This window comes from Engystomops pustulosus, chromosome 8, assembly GCF_040894005.1.
Source record: "Engystomops pustulosus chromosome 8, aEngPut4.maternal, whole genome shotgun sequence".
Lineage (NCBI taxonomy): Eukaryota > Metazoa > Chordata > Amphibia > Anura > Leptodactylidae > Engystomops > Engystomops pustulosus.
The window spans coordinates 9,647,458-9,669,044 of NC_092418.1; the positions used below are offsets into that span (position 1 = coordinate 9,647,458).

Consider the following 21,587-nt stretch of genomic DNA (forward strand, 5'->3'; position numbering starts at 1 on the left):
CCTCTGTCTATAACGATGGTAGGATCTCCTCTCCTCTAGGTGTAGAGGATGCCCCCTGTCTATGGTGATGGTAGAACCTCCTCTCCTCTAGGTGTAGAGGATGACCCCTGTCTATGGTGATGGTAAAAACACCTCTCCTCTAGGTGTAGCGGATGCCTCCTGTCTATGGTGATAGTAGAAACTCCTCTCCTCTAGGTGTAGAGGATGCCCCCTGTCTATGGTGATGGTAGAAACACCTCTCCTCTAGGTGTAGAGGATGCCTCCTGTCTATGGTGATAGTAGAAACTCCTCTCCTCTAGGTGTAGAGGATGCCCCCTGTCTATGGTGATGGTAGAACCTCATCTCCTCTAGGTGTAGTGGATGCCCCCAGTATATGGTGATGGTAGAACCGCCTCTCCTCTAGGTGTAGAGGATGCCCCCTGTCTATGGTGATGGTATAACCTCCTCTCCTCTAGGTGTAGAGGATGTCCCCTGTCTATGGTGATAGTAGAACCTTATCTCCTCTAGGTGTAGTGGATGCCCCCTGTATATGGTGATGGTAGAACCGCCTCTCCTCCTGGTGTAGAGGATGTCCCCTGTCCATGGTGATGTTAGAATCTCCTCTCCTCTAGGTGTAGAGGATGCCCCCTGTCTATGGTGATGGTAGAACCACCTCTTCTCTAGGTGTAGAGGATGCCCCCTGTCTATGGTGATGGTATAACCTCCTCTCCTCTAGGTGTAGAGGATGCCCCCTGTCTATGGTGCTGGTAGAACCACCTCTCCTCTAGGTGTAGAGGATGCCCCCTGTCTATGGTGATGGTATAACCTCCTCTCCTCAAGGTGTAGAGGATGCTCCCTGTCTATGGTGATGGTAGCACTGCCTCTCCTCTAGGTGTAGAGGATGCCCCCTGTCTATGGCGATGGTAGAACCTCCTCTCCTCTAGGTGTAGAGGATGTCCCCTGTCAATGGTGATGGAAGAACCTTTTCTCCTCTAGGTGTGGAGGATGTCCCCAGTCTATGGTGATGGTAGAACCTCCTCTCCTCTAGGTATAGAGGATGCCCTCTGTCTATAACGATGGTAGGATCTCCTCTCCTCTAGGTGTAGAGGATGCCCCCTGTCTATGGTGATGGTAGAAACACCTCTCCTCTAGGTGTAGAGGATGCCTCCTGTCTATGGTGATAGTAGAAACTCCTCTCCTCTAGGTGTAGAGGATGCCCCCTGTCTATGGTGATGGTAGAAACACCTCTCCTCTAGGTGTAGCGGATGCCTCCTGTCTATGGTGATAGTAGAAACTCCTCTCCTCTAGGTGTAGAGGATGCCCCCTGTCTATGGTGATGGTAGAACCTAATCTCCTCTAGGTGTAGTGGATGCCCCCAGTATATGGTGATGGTAGAACCGCCTCTCCTCTAGGTGTAGAGGATGTCCCCTGTCTATGGTGATGGTAGGACCTCCTCTCCTCTAGGTGTAGAGGATGCCCCTGTCTATGGTGATGGTAGAACCTCATCTCCTCTAGGTGTAGAGGATGTCCCCTGTCTATGGTGATGGTAGAACCTCCTCTCCTCTAGGTGTAGAGGATGCCCCTCTCTATAGTGATGGTAGAACCTCCTCTCTTCTTGGTGTAGAGGATGTCCCCTGTCTATGGTGATGGTAGAACCTCATCTCCTCTAGGTGTAGTGGATGCCCCCTGTATATGGTGATGGTAGAACCGCCTCTCCTCTAGGTGTAGAGGATGCCCCTGTCTATGGTGATGGTAGAACCTCCTCTCCTCTAGGTGTAGAGGATGTCCCCTGTCTATGGTGATGGTAGAACCTCCTCTCCTCTAGGTGTAGAGGATGCCCCTCTCTATGGTGATGGTAGAACCTCCTCTCATCTTGGTGTAGAGGATGTCCCCTGTCTATGGTGATGGTAGAACCTCATCTCCTCTAGGTGTAGAGGATCCCTCCTGTCTATGGTGATGGTAGAACCTCCTCTCCTATAGGTGTAGAGGATGCCCCCTGTCTATGGTGATGGTAGAACCCCCTCTCCTCTAGGTGTAGAGGATGCCCCCAGTCTATGGTGATGGTAGAACCCCTCTCTTCTAGGTGTAGAGGATGCCCCCTGTCTATGGTGATGGTATAACCTCCTCTCCTCTAGGTGTAGAGGATGTCCCCTGTCTATGGTGATGGTAGAACCTCCTCTTCTCTAGGTGTAGAGGATACCTCCTGTCTATGGTGATGGTAGAACCTCCTCTCCTCTAGGTGTAGAGGATGCCCCCTGTCTATAGTGATGGTAGAACCTCCTCTCCTCTAGGTGTAGAGGATGCCCCTGTCTATGGTGATGGTAGAACCTCATCTCCTCTAGGTGTAGAGGATGCCCCTGTCTATGGTGATGGTAGAACCTCCTCTCCTCCAGGTGTAGAGGATGCCCCCTGTCAATGGTGATGGTAGAACCGCCTCTCCTCTTGGTGTAGAGGATGTCCCCTGTCTATGGTGATGGTAGAACCTCATCTCCTCTAGGTGTAGAGGATGTCCCCTGTCTATGGTGATGGTAGAACCTCCTCTCCTCTTGGTGTAGAGAATGTCCCCTTTCTATGGTGATGGTAGAACCTCCTCTCCTCTTGGTTTGGAGGAAGCCCCGTGTATATGGTGATGGTAGAACCGCCTCTCCTCTAGGTGTAGAGGATGCCCCTGTCTATGGTGATGGTAGAACCTCCACTCTTCTTGGTGTAGAGGATGCCTCCTGTCTATGGTGATGGTAGACCCCCTCTGCTCTAGGTGTAGAGGATGTCCCCTGTCTATGATGATGGTAGAACCACCTCTCCTCTAGGTGTAGAGGATGTCCCCTGTCTATGGTGATGGTAGAACCACCTCTCCTCTAGGTGTAGAGGATGTCCCCTGTCTATGGTGATGGTAGAACCTCCTCTCCTCTTGGTGTAGAGGATGTCCACAGTCTATGGTGATGGTAGAACCTCCTCTCCTCTAGGTGTAGAGGATGCCCCCTGTATATGGTGATGGTAGAACCTCCTCTCCTCTAGGTGTAGAGGATGCCCCTGTCTATGGTGATGGTAGAACCTCCTCTCTTCTTGGTGTAGAGTATGCCTCCTGTCTATGGTGATGGTAGAACCTCCTCTCCTCTAGGTGTAGAGGATGCCCCCTGTCTATGGTGATGGTAGTACCCCCTCTCCTCTAGGTGTAGAGGATGCCCCCTGTCTATGGTGATGGTAGAACTTCCTCTCCTCTAGGTGTACAGGAAGTCCCCTGTCTATGGTGATGGTAGAACCTCCTCTCTTCTAGGTGTAGAGCATGTCCTCTGTATATGGTGATGGTAGAACCTCCTCTACTCTAGGAGTAGAGGATGTCCCCTGTCTATGGTGATGGTAGAACCTCCTCTCGTCTAGATGTAGAGAATGCCCCCTGTCTATGGTGATGGTAGAACCTCCTCTCCTCTAGGTGTAGAGGATGCCCCCTGTCAATGGTGATGGTAGAGCCTCCTCTCCTCTAGGTGTTGAGGATGCCCCCTGTCTATGGTGATGGTAGAACCTCCTCTCCTCTAGGTGTTGAGGATGCCCCCTGTCTATGGTGATGGTAGAACTTCCTCTCCTCTAGGTGTAGAGGATGCCCCCTGTCTATGGTGATGGTAGAACCTCCTCTTCTCTAGGTGTAGAGGATGCCCCCTGTCTATGGTGATGGTAGAACATCCTCTCCTCTAGGTGTAGAGGATGTCCCCTGTCTATGGTGATGGTAGAACCTCCTCTCCTCTAGTTGTAGAGGATGCCCCCTGCCTATGGTGATGGTAGAACCTCCTCTCCTCTAGGTGTTGAGGATGTCCCCTGTCTATGGTGATGGTAGAACCTCCTCTCGTCTAGGTGTAGAGGATGTCCCCTGTCTATGGTGATGGTAGAACCTCCTCTCCTCTAGGTGTAGAGGATGCCCCCTGTCTATAGTGATGGTAGAACCTCCTGTCCTCTAGGTATAGAGGATGCCCTATGTCTATGGTGATGGTAGAACCTCCTCTCCTCTAGGTGTAGAGGATGTCCCCTGTCTATGGTGATGGTAGAACCTCCTCTTCTCTCGGTGTAGAGGAGGCCCCCTGTCTATGGTGATGGTAGAACCTCCTCTCCTCTAGGTGTAGAGGATGCCCCTGTCTATGGTGATGGTATAACCTCCTCTCCTCTAGGTATAGAGGATCCCCTATGTCTACGGTGATGGTAGAACCTCCTCTCTTCTAGGTGTAGGGGAAGCCCCCTGTCTATGGTGATGGTAGAACCTCCTCTCCTCTAGTTGTAGAGGATGCCCCCTGTCTATGGTGATGGTAGAACCTCCTCTCCTCTAGGTATAGAGGATCCCCTCTGTCTATGGTGATGGTAGAACCTCCTCTCCTCTAGGTGTAGAGGATGTCCCTGTCTATGGTGATGGTAGAACCTCCTCTCCTCTAGGTGTAGAGGATGCCCCCTGTCTATGGTGATGGTAGAACCTCCTCTCCTCTAGGTGTAGAGGATGCCCCTGTCTATGGTGATGGTAGAACCTCCTCTCCTCTAGGTATAGAGGATACCCTATGTCTACGGTGATGGTAGAACCTCCTCTCCTCTAGGTGTAGGGGAAGCCCCCTGTCTATGGTGATGGTAGAACCTCCTCTCCTCTAGTTGTAGAGGATGCCCCCTGTCTATGGTGATGGTAGAACCTCCTCTCCTCTAGGTGTAGAGGATGCCCCCTGTCTATGGTGATGGTAGAACCTCCTCTCCTCTAGGTATAGAGGATCCCCTATGTCTATGGTGATGGTAGAACCTCCTCTCCTCTAGGTGTAGAGGATGTCCCCTGTCTATATTGATGGTAGGGCCTCCTCTCCTCTAGGTACAGAGGATGTCTCCTGTCTATGGTGATGGTAGGGCCTCCTCTCCTCTAGGTGTAGAGGATGCCCCCTGTCTATGGTGATGGTAGAACCTCCTCTCCTCTAGGTGTAGAGGATGCCCCCTGTCTATGGTGATGGTAGAACTTCCTCTCCTCTAGGTGTACAGGAAGTCCCTTGTCTATGGTGATGGTAGAACCTCCTCTCTTCTAGGTGTAGAGCATGTCCTCTGTATATGGTGATGGTAGAACCTCCTCTCCTCTAGGTGTAGAGGATGTCCCCTGTCTATCGTGATGGTAGAACCTCCTCTCCTCTAGATGTAGAGGATGCCCCCTGTCCATAGTGATGGTAGAACCTCCTCTCCTCTAGGTGTAGAGGATGCCCCCTGCCTGTGGTGATGGTAGAATCTCCTCTCCTCTAGGTGTAGAGAATGCCCCCTGTCTATGGTGATGGTAGAACCTCCTCTCCTCTAGGTGTAGAGGATGCCCCCTGTCTATGGTGATGGTAGAACCTCCTCTCGTCTAGGTGTAGAGGATGTCCCCTGTCTATGGTGATGGTAGAACCTCCTCTCGTCTAGGTGTAGAGGATGTCCTCTATCTATGTTGATGGTAGAACCGCCTCTCTTCTAAGTGTAGAGGATATCCCGTCTATGGTAATGGTAGAATCTCCTCTCCTCTAGGTGTAGAGGATGCCCCCTGTCTATGGTGATGGTAGAACCTCCTCTCCTCTAGGTGTAGAGGATGCCCCCTGTCTATGGTGATGGTAGAACCTCCTCTCCTCTAGGTGTAGAGGATGCCCCCTGTCTATGGTGATGGTAGAAACACCTCTCCTCTAGGTGTAGAGGATGCCTCCTGTCTATGGTGATAGTAGAAACTCCTCTCCTCTAGGTGTAGAGGATGCCCCCTGTCTATGGTGATGGTAGAACCTCATCTCCTCTAGGTGTAGTGGATGCCCCCAGTATATGGTGATGGTAGAACCGCCTCTCCTCTAGGTGTAGAGGATGCCCCCTGTCTATGGTGATGGTAAGACCTCCTTTCCTCTAGGTGTAGAGGATGCCCCTGTCTATGGTGATGGTAGAACCTCCTCTCCTCTAGGTGTAGAGGATGTCCCCTGTCTATGGTGATGGTAGAACCTCCGCTCCTCTAGGTGTAGAGGATGCCCCTGTCTATGGTGATGGTAGAACCTCCTCTCCTCTAGGTGTAGAGGATGCCCCTTGTCTATGGTGATGGTAGAACCCCCTCTCTTCTAGGTGTAGAGGATGCCCCCTGTCTATGGTGATGGTAGAACCCCCTCTCTTCTAGGTGTAGAGGATGCCCCCTGTCTAAGGTGATGGTATAATCTCCTCTCCTCTAGGTGTAAAGGATGCCCCCTGTCTATGGTGATGGTAGAGCCACCTCTCCTCTAGGTGTAGAGGATGTCCCCTGTCTATGGTGATGGTAGAACCACCTCTCCTCTAGGTGTAGAGGATGCCCCCTGTCTATGGTGATGGTAGAACCCCCTCTCTTCTAGGTGTAGAGGATCCCCCCTGTCTATGGTGATGGTAGAACCTCCTCTCCTCTAGGTGTAGAGGATGTCCCCTGTCTATGGTGATGGTAGAACCCCCTCTCTTCTAGGTGTAGAGGATGCCCCTCTCTATGGTTATGGTAGAGCCACCTCTCCTCTAGGTGTAGAGGATGCCCCCTGTCTATGGTGATGGTAGAGCCACCTCTCCTCTAGGTGTAGAGGATGTCCCCTGTCTATGGTGATGGTAGAACCACCTCTCCTCTAGGTGTAGAGGATGCCCCCTGTCTATGGTGATGGTAGAACCCCCTCTCTTCTAGGTGTAGAGGATCCCCCCTGTCTATGGTGATGGTAGAACCTCCTCTCCTCTAGGTGTAGAGGATGTCCCCTGTCTATGGTGATGGTAGAACCTCATCTCCTCTAGGTGTAGAGGATGCCTCCTGTCTATGGTGATGGTAGAACCTCCTCTCTTATAGGTGTAGAGGATGCCCCCTGTCTATGGTGATGGTAGAACCCCTTCTCCTCTAGGTGTAGAGGATGCCCCTGTCTATGGTGATGGTAGAACCCCCTCTCTTCTAGGTGTAGAGGATGCCCCCTGTCTATGGTGTTGGTATAACCTCCTCTCCTCTAGGTGTAGAGGATGTCCCCTGTCTATGCTGATAGTAGAACCTTATCTCCTCTAGGTGTAGTGGATGCCCCCTGTATATAGTGATGGTAGAACCGCCTCTCCTCTAGGTGTAGAGGATGTCCCCTGTCTATGGTGATGGTAGAACCTCCTCTCCTCTAGGTGTAGAGGATGCCCCTCTCTATGGTGATGGTAGAACCTCCTCTCTTCTTGGTGTAGAGGATGCCCCCTGTCTATGGTGATGGTAGACCCACCTCTCCTCTAGGTGTAGAGGATGCCCCCTGTCTATGGTGATGGTATAACCTCCTCTCCTCTAGGTGTAGAGGATGCCCCCTGTATATGTTGATGGTAGAACCCCCTCTCCTCTAGGTGTAGAGGATGTCCCCTGTCTATGGTGATGGTAGAACCACCTCTCCTCTAGGTGTAGAGGATGCCCCCTGTCTATGGTGATGGTAGAACCTCCTCTCCTCTAGGTGTAGAGGATGTCCCCTGTCTATGGTGATGGTAGAAACTCCTCTCCTCTAGGAGTAGAGGATGCCCCCTGTCTATGGCGATGGTAGAACCTCCTCTCCTCTAGGTGTAGAGGATGCCCCCTGTCTATGGTGATGGTAGAACCTCATCTCCTCTAGGTGTAGAGGATGTCCCCTGTCTATGGTGATGGTAGAACCTCCTCTCCTCTAGGTGTAGAGGATGCCCCTCTCTATGGTGATGGTAGAACCTCCTCTCTTCTAGGTGTAGAGGATGCCCCCTGTCTATGGTGATGGTAGAACCCCCTCTCCTCTAGATGTAGAGGATGCCCCCTGTCTATGGTGATGGTAGAACCTCCTCTCCTCTAGGTGTAGAGGATGCCCCTGTCTATGGTGATGGTAGAACCTCCTCTCTTCTTGGTGTAGAGGATGTCCCCTGTCTATGGTGATGGTAGAACCTCATCTCCTCTAGGTGTAGAGGATGCCTCCTGTCTATGGTGATGGTAGAACCTCCTCTCTTATAGGTGTAGAGGATGCCCCCTGTCTATGGTGATGGTAGAACCCCTTCTCCTCTAGGTGTAGAGGATGCCCCAGTCTATGGTGATGGTAGAACCCCCTCTCTTCTAGGTGTAGAGGATGCCCCCTGTCTATGGTGATGGTAGAACCCCCTCTCTTCTAGGTGTAGAGGATGCCCCCTGTCTATGGTGATGGTATAACCTCCTCTTCTCTAGGTGTAGAGGATGTCCCCTGTCTATGGTGATAGTAGAACCTTATCTCCTCTAGGTGTAGTGGATGCCCCCTGTATATGGTGATGGTAGAACCGCCTCTCCTCTAGGTGTAGAGGATGTCCCCTGTCCATGGTGATGGTAGGACCTCCTCTCCTCTAGGTGTAGAGGATGCCCCTGTCTATGGTGATGGTAGAACCTCATCTCCTCTAGGTGTAGAGGATGTCCCCTGTCTATGGTGATGGTAGAACCTCCTCTCCTCTAGGTGTAGAGGATGCCCCTCTCTATGGTGATGGTAGAACCTCCTCTCTTCTTGGTGTAGAGGATGCCCCCTGTCTATGGTGATGGTAGACCCACCTCTCCTCTAGGTGTAGAGGATGCCCCCTGTCTATGGTGATGGTATAACCTCCTCTCCTCTAGGTGTAGAGGATGCCCCCTGTCTATGGTGATGGTAGAACCCCCTCTCCTCTAGGTGTAGAGGATGTCTCCTGTCTATGGTGATGGTAGAACCACCTCTCCTCTAGGTGTAGAGGATGCCCCCTGTCTATGGTGATGGTAGAACCTCCTCTCCTCTAGGTGTAGAGGATGTCCCCTGTCTATGGTGATGGTAGAAACTCCTCTCCTCTAGGTGTAGAGGATGCCCCCTGTCTATGGCGATGGTAGAACCTCCTCTCCTCTAGGTGTAGAGGATGCCCCCTGTCTATGGTGATGGTAGAACCTCCTCTCCTCTAGGTGTAGAGGATGCCCCTGTCTATGGTGATGGTAGAACCTCCTCTCCTCTAGGTGTAGAGGATGTCCCCTGTCTATGGTGATGGTAGAACCCCCTCTCCTCTTGGTGTAGAGAATGTCCCCTGTCTATGGTGATGGTAGAACCTCCTCTCCTCTTGAATTGGAGGATGCCCCGTGTATATGGTGATGGTAGAACCGCCTCTCCTCTAGGTGTAGAGGATGCCCCTTTCTATGGTGATGGTAGAACCTCCACTCTTATTGGTGTAGAGGATGCCTCCTGTCTATGGTGATGGTAGACCCCCTCTGCTCTAGGTGTAGAGGATGCCCCCTGTCTATGGTGATGGTAAAACCACCTCTCCTCTAGGTGTAGAGGATGTCCCCTGTCTATGGTGATGGTAGAACCACCTCTCCTCTAGGTGTAGAGGATGTCCCCTGTCTATGGTGATGGTAGAACCACCTCTCCTCTAGGTGTAGAGGATGTCCCCTGTCTATGGTGATGGTAGAACCACCTCTCCTCTAGGTGTAGAGGATGTCCCCTGTCTATGGTGATGGTAGAACCTCCTCTCCTCTTGGTGTAGAGGATGTCCCCTGTCTATGGTGATGATAGAACCTCATCTCCTCTAGGTGTAGAGGATGTCCCCTGTCTATGGTGATGGTAGAACCTCCTCTCCTCTAGGTGTAGAGGATGCCCCCTGTATATGGTGATGGTAGAACCTCCTCTCCTCTAGGTGTAGAGGATGCCCCTGTCTATGGTGATGGTAGAACCTCCTCTCTTCTTGGTGTAGAGTATGCCTCCTGTCTATGGTGATGGTAGTACCCCCTCTCCTCTAGGTGTAGAGGATGCCCCTGTCTATGGTGATGGTAGAACCTCCTCTCTTCTTGGTGTAGAGGATGCCCCCTGTCTATGGTGATGGTAGTACCCCCTCTCCTCTAGGTGTAGAGGATGCCCCCTGTCTATGGTGATGGTAGAACTTCCTCTCCTCTAGGTGTACAGGAAGTCCCCTGTCTATGGTGATGGTAGAACCTCCTCTCTTCTAGGTGTAGAGCATGTCCTCTGTATATGGTGATGGTAGAACCTCCTCTCCTCTAGGTGTAGAGGATGTCCCCTGTCTATGGTGATGGTAGAACCTCCTCTCGTCTAGATGTAGAGAATGCCCCCTGTCTATGGTGATGGTAGAACCTCCTCTCCTCTAGGTGTAGAGGATGCCCCCTGTCTATAGTGATGGTAAAACCTCCTCTCGTCTAGGTATAGAGGATGCACTATGTCTATGGTGATGGTAGAACCACCGCTCGTCTAGGAGTAGAGGATGTCCTCTGTCTACGGTGATGGTAGAACCGCCTCTCCTCTAAGTGTAGAGGATATCCCCTGTCTATGGTAATGGTAGAATCTCCTCTCCTCTAGGTGTAGAGGATGCTCCCTGTCTATGGTGATGGTAGAACCTCCTCTTCTCTAGGTGTAGAGGATGCCCCCTGTCTATGGTGATAGTAGAACCTCATCTCCTCTAGGTGTAGAGGATGTCCCCTGTCTATGGTGATGGTAGAACCTCCTCTCCTCTAGTTGTAGAGGATGCCCCCTTTCTATGGTGATGGTAGAACCTCCTCTCCTCTAGGTGTTGAGGATGTCCCCTGTCTATGGTGATGGTAGAACCTCCTCTCGTCTAGGTGTAGAGGATGTCCCCTGTCTATGGTGATGGTAGAACCTCCTCTCCTCTAGGTGTAGAGGATGCCCCCTGTCTATAGTGATGGTAGAACCTCCTGTCCTCTAGGTATAGTGGATGCCCTATGTCTATGGTGATGGTAGAACCTCCTGTCCTCTAAGTGTAGAGGATGTCCCCTGTCTATGGTGATCGTAGAACCTCCTCTCCTCTCGGTGTAGAGGAGGCCCCCTGTCTATGGTGATGGTAGAACCTCCTCTCCTCTAGGTGTAGAGGATGCCCCTGTCTATGGTGATGGTATAACCTCCTCTCCTCTAGGTATAGAGGATCCCCTATGTCTACGGTGATGGTAGAACCTCCTCTCCTCTAGGTGTAGGGGAAGCCCCCTGTCTATGGTGATGATAGAACCTCCTCTCCTCTAGTTGTAGATGATGCCCCCTGTCTATGGTGATGGTAGAACCTCCTCTCCTCTAGGTATAGAGGATCCACTATGTCTATGGTGATGGTAGAACCTCCTCTCCTCTAGGTGTAGAGGATGTCTCTGTCTATGGTGATGGTACAACCTCCTCTCCTCTAGGTGTAGAGGATGCCCCCTGTCTATGGTGATGGTAGAACCTCCTCTCCTCTAGGTGTAGAGGATGCCCCTGTCTATGGTGATGGTAGAACCTCCTCTCCTCTAGGTATAGAGGATCCCCTATATCTACGGTGATGGTAGAACCTCCTCTCCTCTAGGTGTAGAGGATGTCCCCTGTCTATGGTGATGGTAGAACCTCCTCTCCTCTAGTTGTAGAGGATGCCCCCTGTCTATGGTGATGGTAGAACCTCCTCTCCTCTAGGTGTAGAGGATGCCCCCTGTCTATGGTGATGGTAGAACCACCTCTCCTCTAGGTGTAGAGGATGCCCCCTGTCTATGGTGATGGTAGAACCCCCTCTCTTCTAGGTGTAGAGGATGCCCCCTGTCTATGGTGATGGTAGAACCTCCTCTCCTCTAGGTGTAGAGGATGCCCTCTGTCTATGGCGATGGTAGGATCTCCTCTCCTCTAGGTGTAGAGGATGCCCTCTGTCTATGGCGATGGTAGGATCTCCTCTCCTCTAGGTCTAGAGGATGCCCCCTGTCTATGGCGATGGTAGAGCCTCCTCTCCTCTAGGTGTAGAGGATGCCCCCTGTCTATGGCGATGGTAGAACCTCCTCTCCTTTAGGTGTAGAGGATGCCCCTAGTCTATGGTGATGGTAGAACCTCCTCTCCTCTAGTTGTAGAGGATGCCCCCTGTCTATGGTGATGGTAGAACCTCCTCTCCTCTAGTTGTAGAGGATGTCCCTGTCTATGGTGATGGTAGAACCTCCTCTCCTCTAGGTGTAGAGGATGCCCCCTGTCTATGGTGATGGTAGAACTTCCTCTCCTCTAGGTGTACAGGAAGTCCCCTGTCTATGGTGATGGTAGAACCTCCTCTCTTCTAGGTGTAGAGCATGTCCTCTGTATATGGTGATGGTAGAACCTCCTCTCCTCTAGGTGTAGAGGATGTCCCCTGTCTATGGTGATGGTAGAACCTCCTCTCCTCTAGATGTAGAGGATGCCCCCTGTCCATAGTGATGGTAGAACCTCCTCTCCTCTAGGTGTAGAGGATGCCCCCTGCCTGTGGTGATGGTAGAATCTCCTCTCCTCTAGGTGTAGAGAATGCCCCCTGTCTATGGTGATGGTAGAACCTCCTCTCCTCTAGGTGTAGAGGATGCCCCCTGTCTATGGTGATGGTAGAACCTCCTCTCCTCTAGGTGTAGAGGATGTCCCCTGTCTATGGTGATGGTAGAACCTCCTCTCGTCTAGGTGTAGAGGATGTCCGCTGTCTATGTTGATGGTAGAACCTCCTCTCCTCTAGGTGTAGAGGATGCCCCCTGTCTATGGTGGTGGTAGAACCTCCTCTCCTCTAGGTGTAGAGGATGCCCCCTGTCTATGGTGATGGTAGAACCTCCTCTCCTCTAGGTGTAGAGGATGCCCCCTGTATATGGTGATGGTAGAACCTCCTCTCCTCTAGGTGTAGAGGATGTCCCCTGTCTATGGTGATGGTAGAACCTCCTCTCGTCTAGGTGTAGAGGATGTCCCCTGTCTATGGTGATGGTAGAACCTCCTCTCCTCTAGGTGTAGAGGATGCCCCCTGTCTATAGTGATGGTAGAACCTCCTCTCGTCTAGGTATAGAGGATGTCCTCTGTCTACGGTGATGGTAGAACCGCCTCTCCTCTAAGTGTAGAGGATATCCCCTGTCTATGGTAATGGTAGAATCTCCTCTCCTCTAGGTGTAGAGGATGCCTCCTGTCTATGGTGGTGGTAGAACCTCCTCTTCTCTAGGTGTAGAGGATGCCCCCTGTCTATGGTGATGGTAGAACCTCCTCTCCTCTAGGTGTAGAGGATGTCCCCTGTCTATGGTGATGGTAGAACCTCCTCTTCTCTAGTTGTAGAGGATGCCCCCTGTCTATGGTGATGGTAGAACCTCCTCTCCTCTAGGTGTTGAGGATGTCCCCTGTCTATGGTGATGGTAGAACCTCCTCTCGTCTAGGTGTAGAGGATGTCCCCTGTCTATGGTGATGGTAGAACCTCCTCTCCTCTAGGTGTAGAGGATGTCCCCTGTCTATGGTGATGGTAGAACCTCCTCTCGTCTAGGTGTAGAGGATGTCCCCTGTCTATGGTGATGGTAGAACCTCCTCTCCTCTAGGTGTAGAGGATGCCCCCTGTCTATAGTGATGGTAGAACCTCCTCTCGTCTAGGTATAGAGGATGTCCTCTGTCTACGGTGATGGTAGAACCGCCTCTCCTCTAAGTGTAGAGGATATCCCCTGTCTATGGTAATGGTAGAATCTCCTCTCCTCTAGGTGTAGAGGATGCCTCCTGTCTATGGTGGTGGTAGAACCTCCTCTTCTCTAGGTGTAGAGGATGCCCCCTGTCTATGGTGATGGTAGAACCTCCTCTCCTCTAGGTGTAGAGGATGTCCCCTGTCTATGGTGATGGTAGAACCTCCTCTTCTCTAGTTGTAGAGGATGCCCCCTGTCTATGGTGATGGTAGAACCTCCTCTCCTCTAGGTGTTGAGGATGTCCCCTGTCTATGGTGATGGTAGAACCTCCTCTCGTCTAGGTGTAGAGGATGTCCCCTGTCTATGGTGATGGTAGAACCTCCTCTCCTCTAGGTGTAGAGGATGCCCCCTGTCTATAGTGATGGTAGAACCTTCTGTCCTCTAGGTATAGAGGATACCCTATGTCTATGGTGATGGTAGAACCTCCTCTCCTCTAGGTGTAGAGGATGTCCCCTGTCTATGGTGATGGTAGAACCTCCTCTCCTCTCGGTGTAGAGGAGGCCCCCTGTCTATGGTGATGGTAGAACCTCCTCTCCTCTAGGTGTAGAGGATGCCCCTGTCTATGGTGATGGTATAACCTCCTCTCCTCTAGGTATAGAGGAACCCCTATGTCTACGGTGATGGTAGAACCTCCTCTCTTCTAGGTGTAGGGGAAGCCCCCTGTCTATGGTGATGGTAGAACCTCCTCTCCTCTAGTTGTAGAGGATGCCCCCTGTCTATGGTGATGGTAGAACCTCCTCTCCTCTAGGTATAGAGGATCCCCTCTGTCTATGGTGATGGTAGAACCTCCTCTCCTCTAGGTGTAGAGGATGTCCCTGTCTATGGTGATGGTAGAACCTCCTCTCCTCTAGGTGTAGAGGATGCCCCCTGTCTATGGTGATGGTAGAACCTCCTCTCCTCTAGGTGTAGAGGATGCCCCTGTCTATGGTGATGGTAGAACCTCCTCTCCTCTAGGTATAGAGGATACCCTATGTCTACGGTGATGATAGAACCTCCTCTCCTCTAGGTGTAGGGGAAGCCCCCTGTCTATGGTGATGGTAGAACCTCCTCTCCTCTAGTTGTAGAGGATGCCCCCTGTCTATGGTGATGGTAGAACCTCCTCTCCTCTAGGTGTAGAGGATGCCCCTTGTCTATGGTGATGGTAGAACCACCTCTCCTCTAGGTGTAGAGGATGCCCCCTGTCTATGGTGATGGTAGAACCCCCTCTCTTCTAGGTGTAGAGGATGCCCCCTGTCTATGGTGATGGTATAACCTCCTCTCCTCTAGGTGTAAAGGATGTCCCCTGTCTATGGTGATGGTAGAACCTCCTCTCCTCTAGGTGTAGAGGATGCCCTCTGTCTATGGCGATGGTAGGATCTCCTCTCCTCTAGGTGTAGAGGATGCCCTCTGTCTATGGCGATGGTAGGATCTCCTCTCCTCTAGGTCTAGAGGATGCCCCCTGTCTATGGCGATGGTAGAGCCTCCTCTCCTCTAGGTGTAGAGGATGCCCCCTGTCTATGGCGATGGTAGAACCTCCTCTCCTTTAGGTGTAGAGGATGCCCCTAGTCTATGGTGATGGTAGAACCTCCTCTCCTCTAGTTGTAGAGGATGCCCCCTGTCTATGGTGATGGTAGAACCTCCTCTCCTCTAGGTATAGAGGATCCCCTATGTCTATGGTGATGGTAGAACCTCCTCTCCTCTAGTTGTAGAGGATGTCCCTGTCTATGGTGATGGTAGAACCTCCTCTCCTCTAGGTGTAGAGGATGCCCCCTGTCTATGGTGATGGTAGAACTTCCTCTCCTCTAGGTGTACAGGAAGTCCCCTGTCTATGGTGATGGTAGAACCTCCTCTCTTCTAGGTGTAGAGCATGTCCTCTGTATATGGTGATGGTAGAACCTCCTCTCCTCTAGGTGTAGAGGATGTCCCCTGTCTATGGTGATGGTAGAACCTCCTCTCCTCTAGATGTAGAGGATGCCCCCTGTCCATAGTGATGGTAGAACCTCCTCTCCTCTAGGTGTAGAGGATGCCCCCTGCCTGTGGTGATGGTAGAATCTCCTCTCCTCTAGGTGTAGAGAATGCCCCCTGTCTATGGTGATGGTAGAACCTCCTCTCCTCTAGGTGTAGAGGATGCCCCCTGTCTATGGTGATGGTAGAACCTCCTCTCCTCTAGGTGTAGAGGATGTCCCCTGTCTATGGTGATGGTAGAACCTCCTCTCGTCTAGGTGTAGAGGATGTCCTCTGTCTATGTTGATGGTAGAACCGCCTCTCCTCTAAGTGTAGAGGATATCCCGTCTATGGTAATGGTAGAATCTCCTCTCCTCTAGGTGTAGAGGATGCCCCCTGTCTATGGTGATGGTAGAACCTCCTCTCCTCTAGGTGTAGAGGATGCCCCCTGTCTATGGTGGTGGTAGAACCTCCTCTCCTCTAGGTGTAGAGGATGCCCCCTGTCTATGGTGATGGTAGAACCTCCTCTCCTCTAGGTGTAGAGGATGCCCCCTGTATATGGTGATGGTAGAACCTCCTCTCCTCTAGGTGTAGAGGATGTCCCCTGTCTATGGTGATGGTAGAACCTCCTCTCGTCTAGGTGTAGAGGATGTCCCCTGTCTATGGTGATGGTAGAACCTCCTCTCCTCTAGGTGTAGAGGATGCCCCCTGTCTATAGTGATGGTAGAACCTCCTCTCGTCTAGGTATAGAGGATGTCCTCTGTCTACGGTGATGGTAGAACCGCCTCTCCTCTAAGTGTAGAGGATATCCCCTGTCTATGGTAATGGTAGAATCTCCTCTCCTCTAGGTGTAGAGGATGCCTCCTGTCTATGGTGGTGGTAGAACCTCCTCTTCTCTAGGTGTAGAGGATGCCCCCTGTCTATGGTGATGGTAGAACCTCCTCTCCTCTAGGTGTAGAGGATGTCCCCTGTCTATGGTGATGGTAGAACCTCCTCTTCTCTAGTTGTAGAGGATGCCCCCTGTCTATGGTGATGGTAGAACCTCCTCTCCTCTAGGTGTTGAGGATGTCCCCTGTCTATGGTGATGGTAGAACCTCCTCTCCTCTAGGTGTTGAGGATGTCCCCTGTCTATGGTGATGGTAGAACCTCCTCTCGTCTAGGTGTAGAGGATGTCCCCTGTCTATGGTGATGGTAGAACCTCCTCTCCTCTAGGTGTAGAGGATGCCCCCTGTCTATAGTGATGGTAGAACCTTCTGTCCTCTAGGTATAGAGGATACCCTATGTCTATGGTGATGGTAGAACCTCCTCTCCTCTAGGTGTAGAGGATGTCCCCTGTCTATGGTGATGGTAGAACCTCCTCTCCTCTCGGTGTAGAGGAGGCCCCCTGTCTATGGTGATGGTAGAACCTCCTCTCCTCTAGGTGTAGAGGATGCCCCTGTCTATGGTGATGGTATAACCTCCTCTCCTCTAGGTATAGAGGAACCCCTATGTCTACGGTGATGGTAGAACCTCCTCTCTTCTAGGTGTAGGGGAAGCCCCCTGTCTATGGTGATGGTAGAACCTCCTCTCCTCTAGTTGTAGAGGATGCCCCCTGTCTATGGTGATGGTAGAACCTCCTCTCCTCTAGGTATAGAGGATCCCCTCTGTCTATGGTGATGGTAGAACCTCCTCTCCTCTAGGTGTAGAGGATGTCCCTGTCTATGGTGATGGTAGAACCTCCTCTCCTCTAGGTGTAGAGGATGCCCCCTGTCTATGGTGATGGTAGAACCTCCTCTCCTCTAGGTGTAGAGGATGCCCCTGTCTATGGTGATGGTAGAACCTCCTCTCCTCTAGGTATAGAGGATACCCTATGTCTACGGTGATGATAGAACCTCCTCTCCTCTAGGTGTAGGGGAAGCCCCCTGTCTATGGTGATGGTAGAACCTCCTCTCCTCTAGTTGTAGAGGATGCCCCCTGTCTATGGTGATGGTAGAACCTCCTCTCCTCTAGGTGTAGAGGATGCCCCTTGTCTATGGTGATGGTAGAACCACCTCTCCTCTAGGTGTAGAGGATGCCCCCTGTCTATGGTGATGGTAGAACCCCCTCTCTTCTAGGTGTAGAGGATGCCCCCTGTCTATGGTGATGGTATAACCTCCTCTCCTCTAGGTGTAAAGGATGTCCCCTGTCTATGGTGATGGTAGAACCTCCTCTCCTCTAGGTGTAGAGGATGCCCTCTGTCTATGGCGATGGTAGGATCTCCTCTCCTCTAGGTGTAGAGGATGCCCTCTGTCTATGGCGATGGTAGGATCTCCTCTCCTCTAGGTCTAGAGGATGCCCCCTGTCTATGGCGATGGTAGAGCCTCCTCTCCTCTAGGTGTAGAGGATGCCCCCTGTCTATGGCGATGGTAGAACCTCCTCTCCTTTAGGTGTAGAGGATGCCCCTAGTCTATGGTGATGGTAGAACCTCCTCTCCTCTAGTTGTAGAGGATGCCCCCTGTCTATGGTGATGGTAGAACCTCCTCTCCTCTAGGTATAGAGGATCCCCTATGTCTATGGTGATGGTAGAACCTCCTCTCCTCTAGTTGTAGAGGATGTCCCTGTCTATGGTGATGGTAGAACCTCCTCTCCTCTAGGTGTAGAGGATGCCCTCTGTCTATGGTGATGGTAGAACTTCCTCTCCTCTAGGTGTACAGGAAGTCCCCTGTCTATGGTGATGGTAGAACCTCCTCTCTTCTAGGTGTAGAGCATGTCCTCTGTATATGGTGATGGTAGAACCTCCTCTCCTCTAGGTGTAGAGGATGTCCCCTGTCTATGGTGATGGTAGAACCTCCTCTCCTCTAGATGTAGAGGATGCCCCCTGTCCATAGTGATGGTAGAACCTCCTCTCCTCTAGGTGTAGAGGATGCCCCCTGCCTGTGGTGATGGTAGAATCTCCTCTCCTCTAGGTGTAGAGAATGCCCCCTGTCTATGGTGATGGTAGAACCTCCTCTCCTCTAGGTGTAGAGGATGCCCCCTGTCTATGGTGATGGTAGAACCTCCTCTCCTCTAGGTGTAGAGGATGTCCCCTGTCTATGGTGATGGTAGAACCTCCTCTCGTCTAGGTGTAGAGGATGTCCTCTGTCTATGTTGATGGTAGAACCGCCTCTCCTCTAAGTGTAGAGGATATCCCGTCTATGGTAATGGTAGAATCTCCTCTCCTCTAGGTGTAGAGGATGCCCCCTGTCTATGGTGATGGTAGAACCTCCTCTCCTCTAGGTGTAGAGGATGCCCCCTGTCTATGGTGGTGGTAGAACCTCCTCTCCTCTAGGTGTAGAGGATGCCCCCTGTCTATGGTGATGGTAGAACCTCCTCTCCTCTAGGTGTAGAGGATGCCCCCTGTATATGGTGATGGTAGAACCTCCTCTCCTCTAGGTGTAGAGGATGTCCCCTGTCTATGGTGATGGTAGAACCTCCTCTCGTCTAGGTGTAGAGGATGTCCCCTGTCTATGGTGATGGTAGAACCTCCTCTCCTCTAGGTGTGGAGGATGCCCCCTGTCTATAGTGATGGTAGAACCTCCTCTCGTCTAGGTATAGAGGATGTCCTCTGTCTACGGTGATGGTAGAACCGCCTCTCCTCTAAGTGTAGAGGATATCCCCTGTCTATGGTAATGGTAGAATCTCCTCTCCTCTAGGTGTAGAGGATGCCTCCTGTCTATGGTGGTGGTAGAATCTCCTCTTCTCTAGGTGTAGAGGATGCCCCCTGTCTATGGTGATGGTAGAACCTCCTCTCCTCTAGGTGTAGAGGATGTCCCCTGTCTATGGTGATGGTAGAACCTCCTCTTCTCTAGTTGTAGAGGATGCCCCCTGTCTATGGTGATGGTAGAACCTCCTCTCCTCTAGGTGTTGAGGATGTCCCCTGTCTATGGTGATGGTAGAACCTCCTCTCGTCTAGGTGTAGAGGATGTCCCCTGTCTATGGTGATGGTAGAACCTCCTCTCCTCTAGGTGTAGAGGATGCCCCCTGTCTATAGTGATGGTAGAACCTTCTGTCCTCTAGGTATAGAGGATACCCTATGTCTATGGTGATGGTAGAACCTCCTCTCCTCTAGGTGTAGAGGATGTCCCCTGTCTATGGTGATGGTAGAACCTCCTCTCCTCTCGGTGTAGAGGAGGCCCCCTGTCTATGGTGATGGTAGAACCTCCTCTCCTCTAGGTGTAGAGGATGCCCCTGTCTATGGTGATGGTATAACCTCCTCTCCTCTAGGTATAGAGGAACCCCTATGTCTACGGTGATGGTAGAACCTCCTCTCTTCTAGGTGTAGGGGAAGCCCCCTGTCTATGGTGATGGTAGAACCTCCTCTCCTCTAGTTGTAGAGGATGCCCCCTGTCTATGGTGATGGTAGAACCTCCTCTCCTCTAGGTATAGAGGATCCCCTCTGTCTATGGTGATGGTAGAACCTCCTCTCCTCTAGGTGTAGAGGATGTCCCTGTCTATGGTGATGGTAGAACCTCCTCTCCTCTAGGTGTAGAGGATGCCCCCTGTGTATGGTGATGGTAGAACCTCCTCTCCTCTAGGTGTAGAGGATGCCCCTGTCTATGGTGATGGTAGAACCTCCTCTCCTCTAGGTATAGAGGATACCCTATGTCTACGGTGATGATAGAACCTCCTCTCCTCTAGGTGTAGGGGAAGCCCCCTGTCTATGGTGATGGTAGAACCTCCTCTCCTCTAGTTGTAGAGGATGCCCCCTGTCTATGGTGATGGTAGAACCTCCTCTCCTCTAGGTGTAGCGGATGCCCCTTGTCTATGGTGATGGTAGAACCACCTCTCCTCTAGGTGTAGAGGATGCCCCCTGTCTATGGTGATGGTAGAACCCCCTCTCTTCTAGGTGTAGAGGATGCCCCCTGTCTATGGTGATGGTATAACCTCCTCTCCTCTAGGTGTAAAGGATGTCCCCTGTCTATGGTGATGGTAGAACCTCCTCTCCTCTAGGTGTAGAGGATGGCCTCTGTCTATGGCGATGGTAGGATCTCCTCTCATCTAGGTGTAGAGGATGCCCCCTGTCTATGGTGATGGTAGTACTGCCTCTCCTCTAGGTCTAGAGGATGCCCCCTGTCTATGGTGATGGTAGAGCCTCCTCTCCTCTAGGTGTAGAGGATGTTCCTGTCTATGGTGATGGTAGAACCTCCTCTCCTCTAGGTGTAGAGGATGCCCCCTGTCTATGGTGATGGTAGAACCTCCTCTCCTCTAGGTGTAGAGGATGCCCCCTGTCTATGGTGATGGTAGAACCTCCTCTCCTCTAGGTATAGAGGATCCCCTATGTCTATGGTGATGGTAGAACCTCCTCTCCTCTATGTATAGAGGATCCCCTATGTCTATGGTGATGGTAGAACCTCCTCTCCTCTAGGTGTAGAGGATGTCCCCTGTCTATGGTGATGGTAGGACCTCCTCTCCTCTAGGTGTAGAGGATGCCCCCTGTCTATGGTGATGGTAGGACCTCCTCTCCTCTAGGTGTAGAGGATGCCCCCTGTCTATGGTGATGGTAGAACCTCTTCTCCTCTAGGTGTAGAGGATGCCCCCTGTCTATGGTGATGGTATAACCTCCTCTCCTCTAGGTGTAGAGGATGTCCCCTGTGTATGGTGATGGTAGAACCTCCTCTCGTCTAGGTGTAGAGGATGTCCCCTGTCTATGGAAATGTTTGTGGTGCTTACATAACGGAAAAAAAAGAAACAAAAACAAGTATAAATCTTGACTAATTCTAACACAATAACAGATGCGGGTCATGGAGAAGGGTCTAGTTCAATGGAGATGGAAGAGAAGAAAAACACTGACGTCAACCCTGGTAAGTGGAAAAGGAAAGAGAAGCTATTTACATGTGCACATACATCACTTATACCTTTCACTTGTATAGTTACTCCCTAACATCTCTTCTCCTCCTCACTTCTCAGGTCATACGGCAGAGGTTTTTGTGTCCGTCTCACGTCTCGGTGTATTGTTAGGGGCTCATACACAATTTTGAGCTGTGAACGCTGAAAACCGGAACTGAACTCAGCATGTCAGTTCAGTTCCGGTTTTCAGCGTTCGGGACGGAAGTTGCAGGCAGCACTCGCTGAGAGTGTGATGCGAGTTGATCGCATCACACCCGCAAGTGTGGAACGGGCCTTTCATATCTTCTTGATTTATCAATGCTGACACTTTCATCTGTGACTAACAATCGTGAAGGATCAGAAACACATCAGATGTGTTTGGGAACTGCTCCTTGTCTCATGCTGGTTTTATGGCTTTCACTGCGCCAAAGAAATAAAGGATTATCAGTTTCACAGAAAAATGAGAGTGTGGACCATTTTATTGCTACTTACA

At 51.5% G+C, this 21,587-nt stretch overlaps 1 protein-coding gene across 5 annotated transcripts in view; it reads left to right on the forward strand.

The window, feature by feature from the left end:
- The window catches only part of LOC140074607 (uncharacterized), a 78,060-nt gene that overhangs the window by 52,409 nt on the left and 4,064 nt on the right, over nucleotides 1–21,587 (forward strand). For all 5 annotated transcript variants that reach the window (XM_072119625.1, XM_072119627.1, XM_072119624.1 and 2 more), the window contains one exon: nucleotides 21,001–21,069. In XM_072119625.1, coding sequence (XP_071975726.1) covers nucleotides 21,001–21,069 — 69 coding nt within the window. The remainder of the gene's footprint in view (nucleotides 1–21,000; nucleotides 21,070–21,587) is intronic.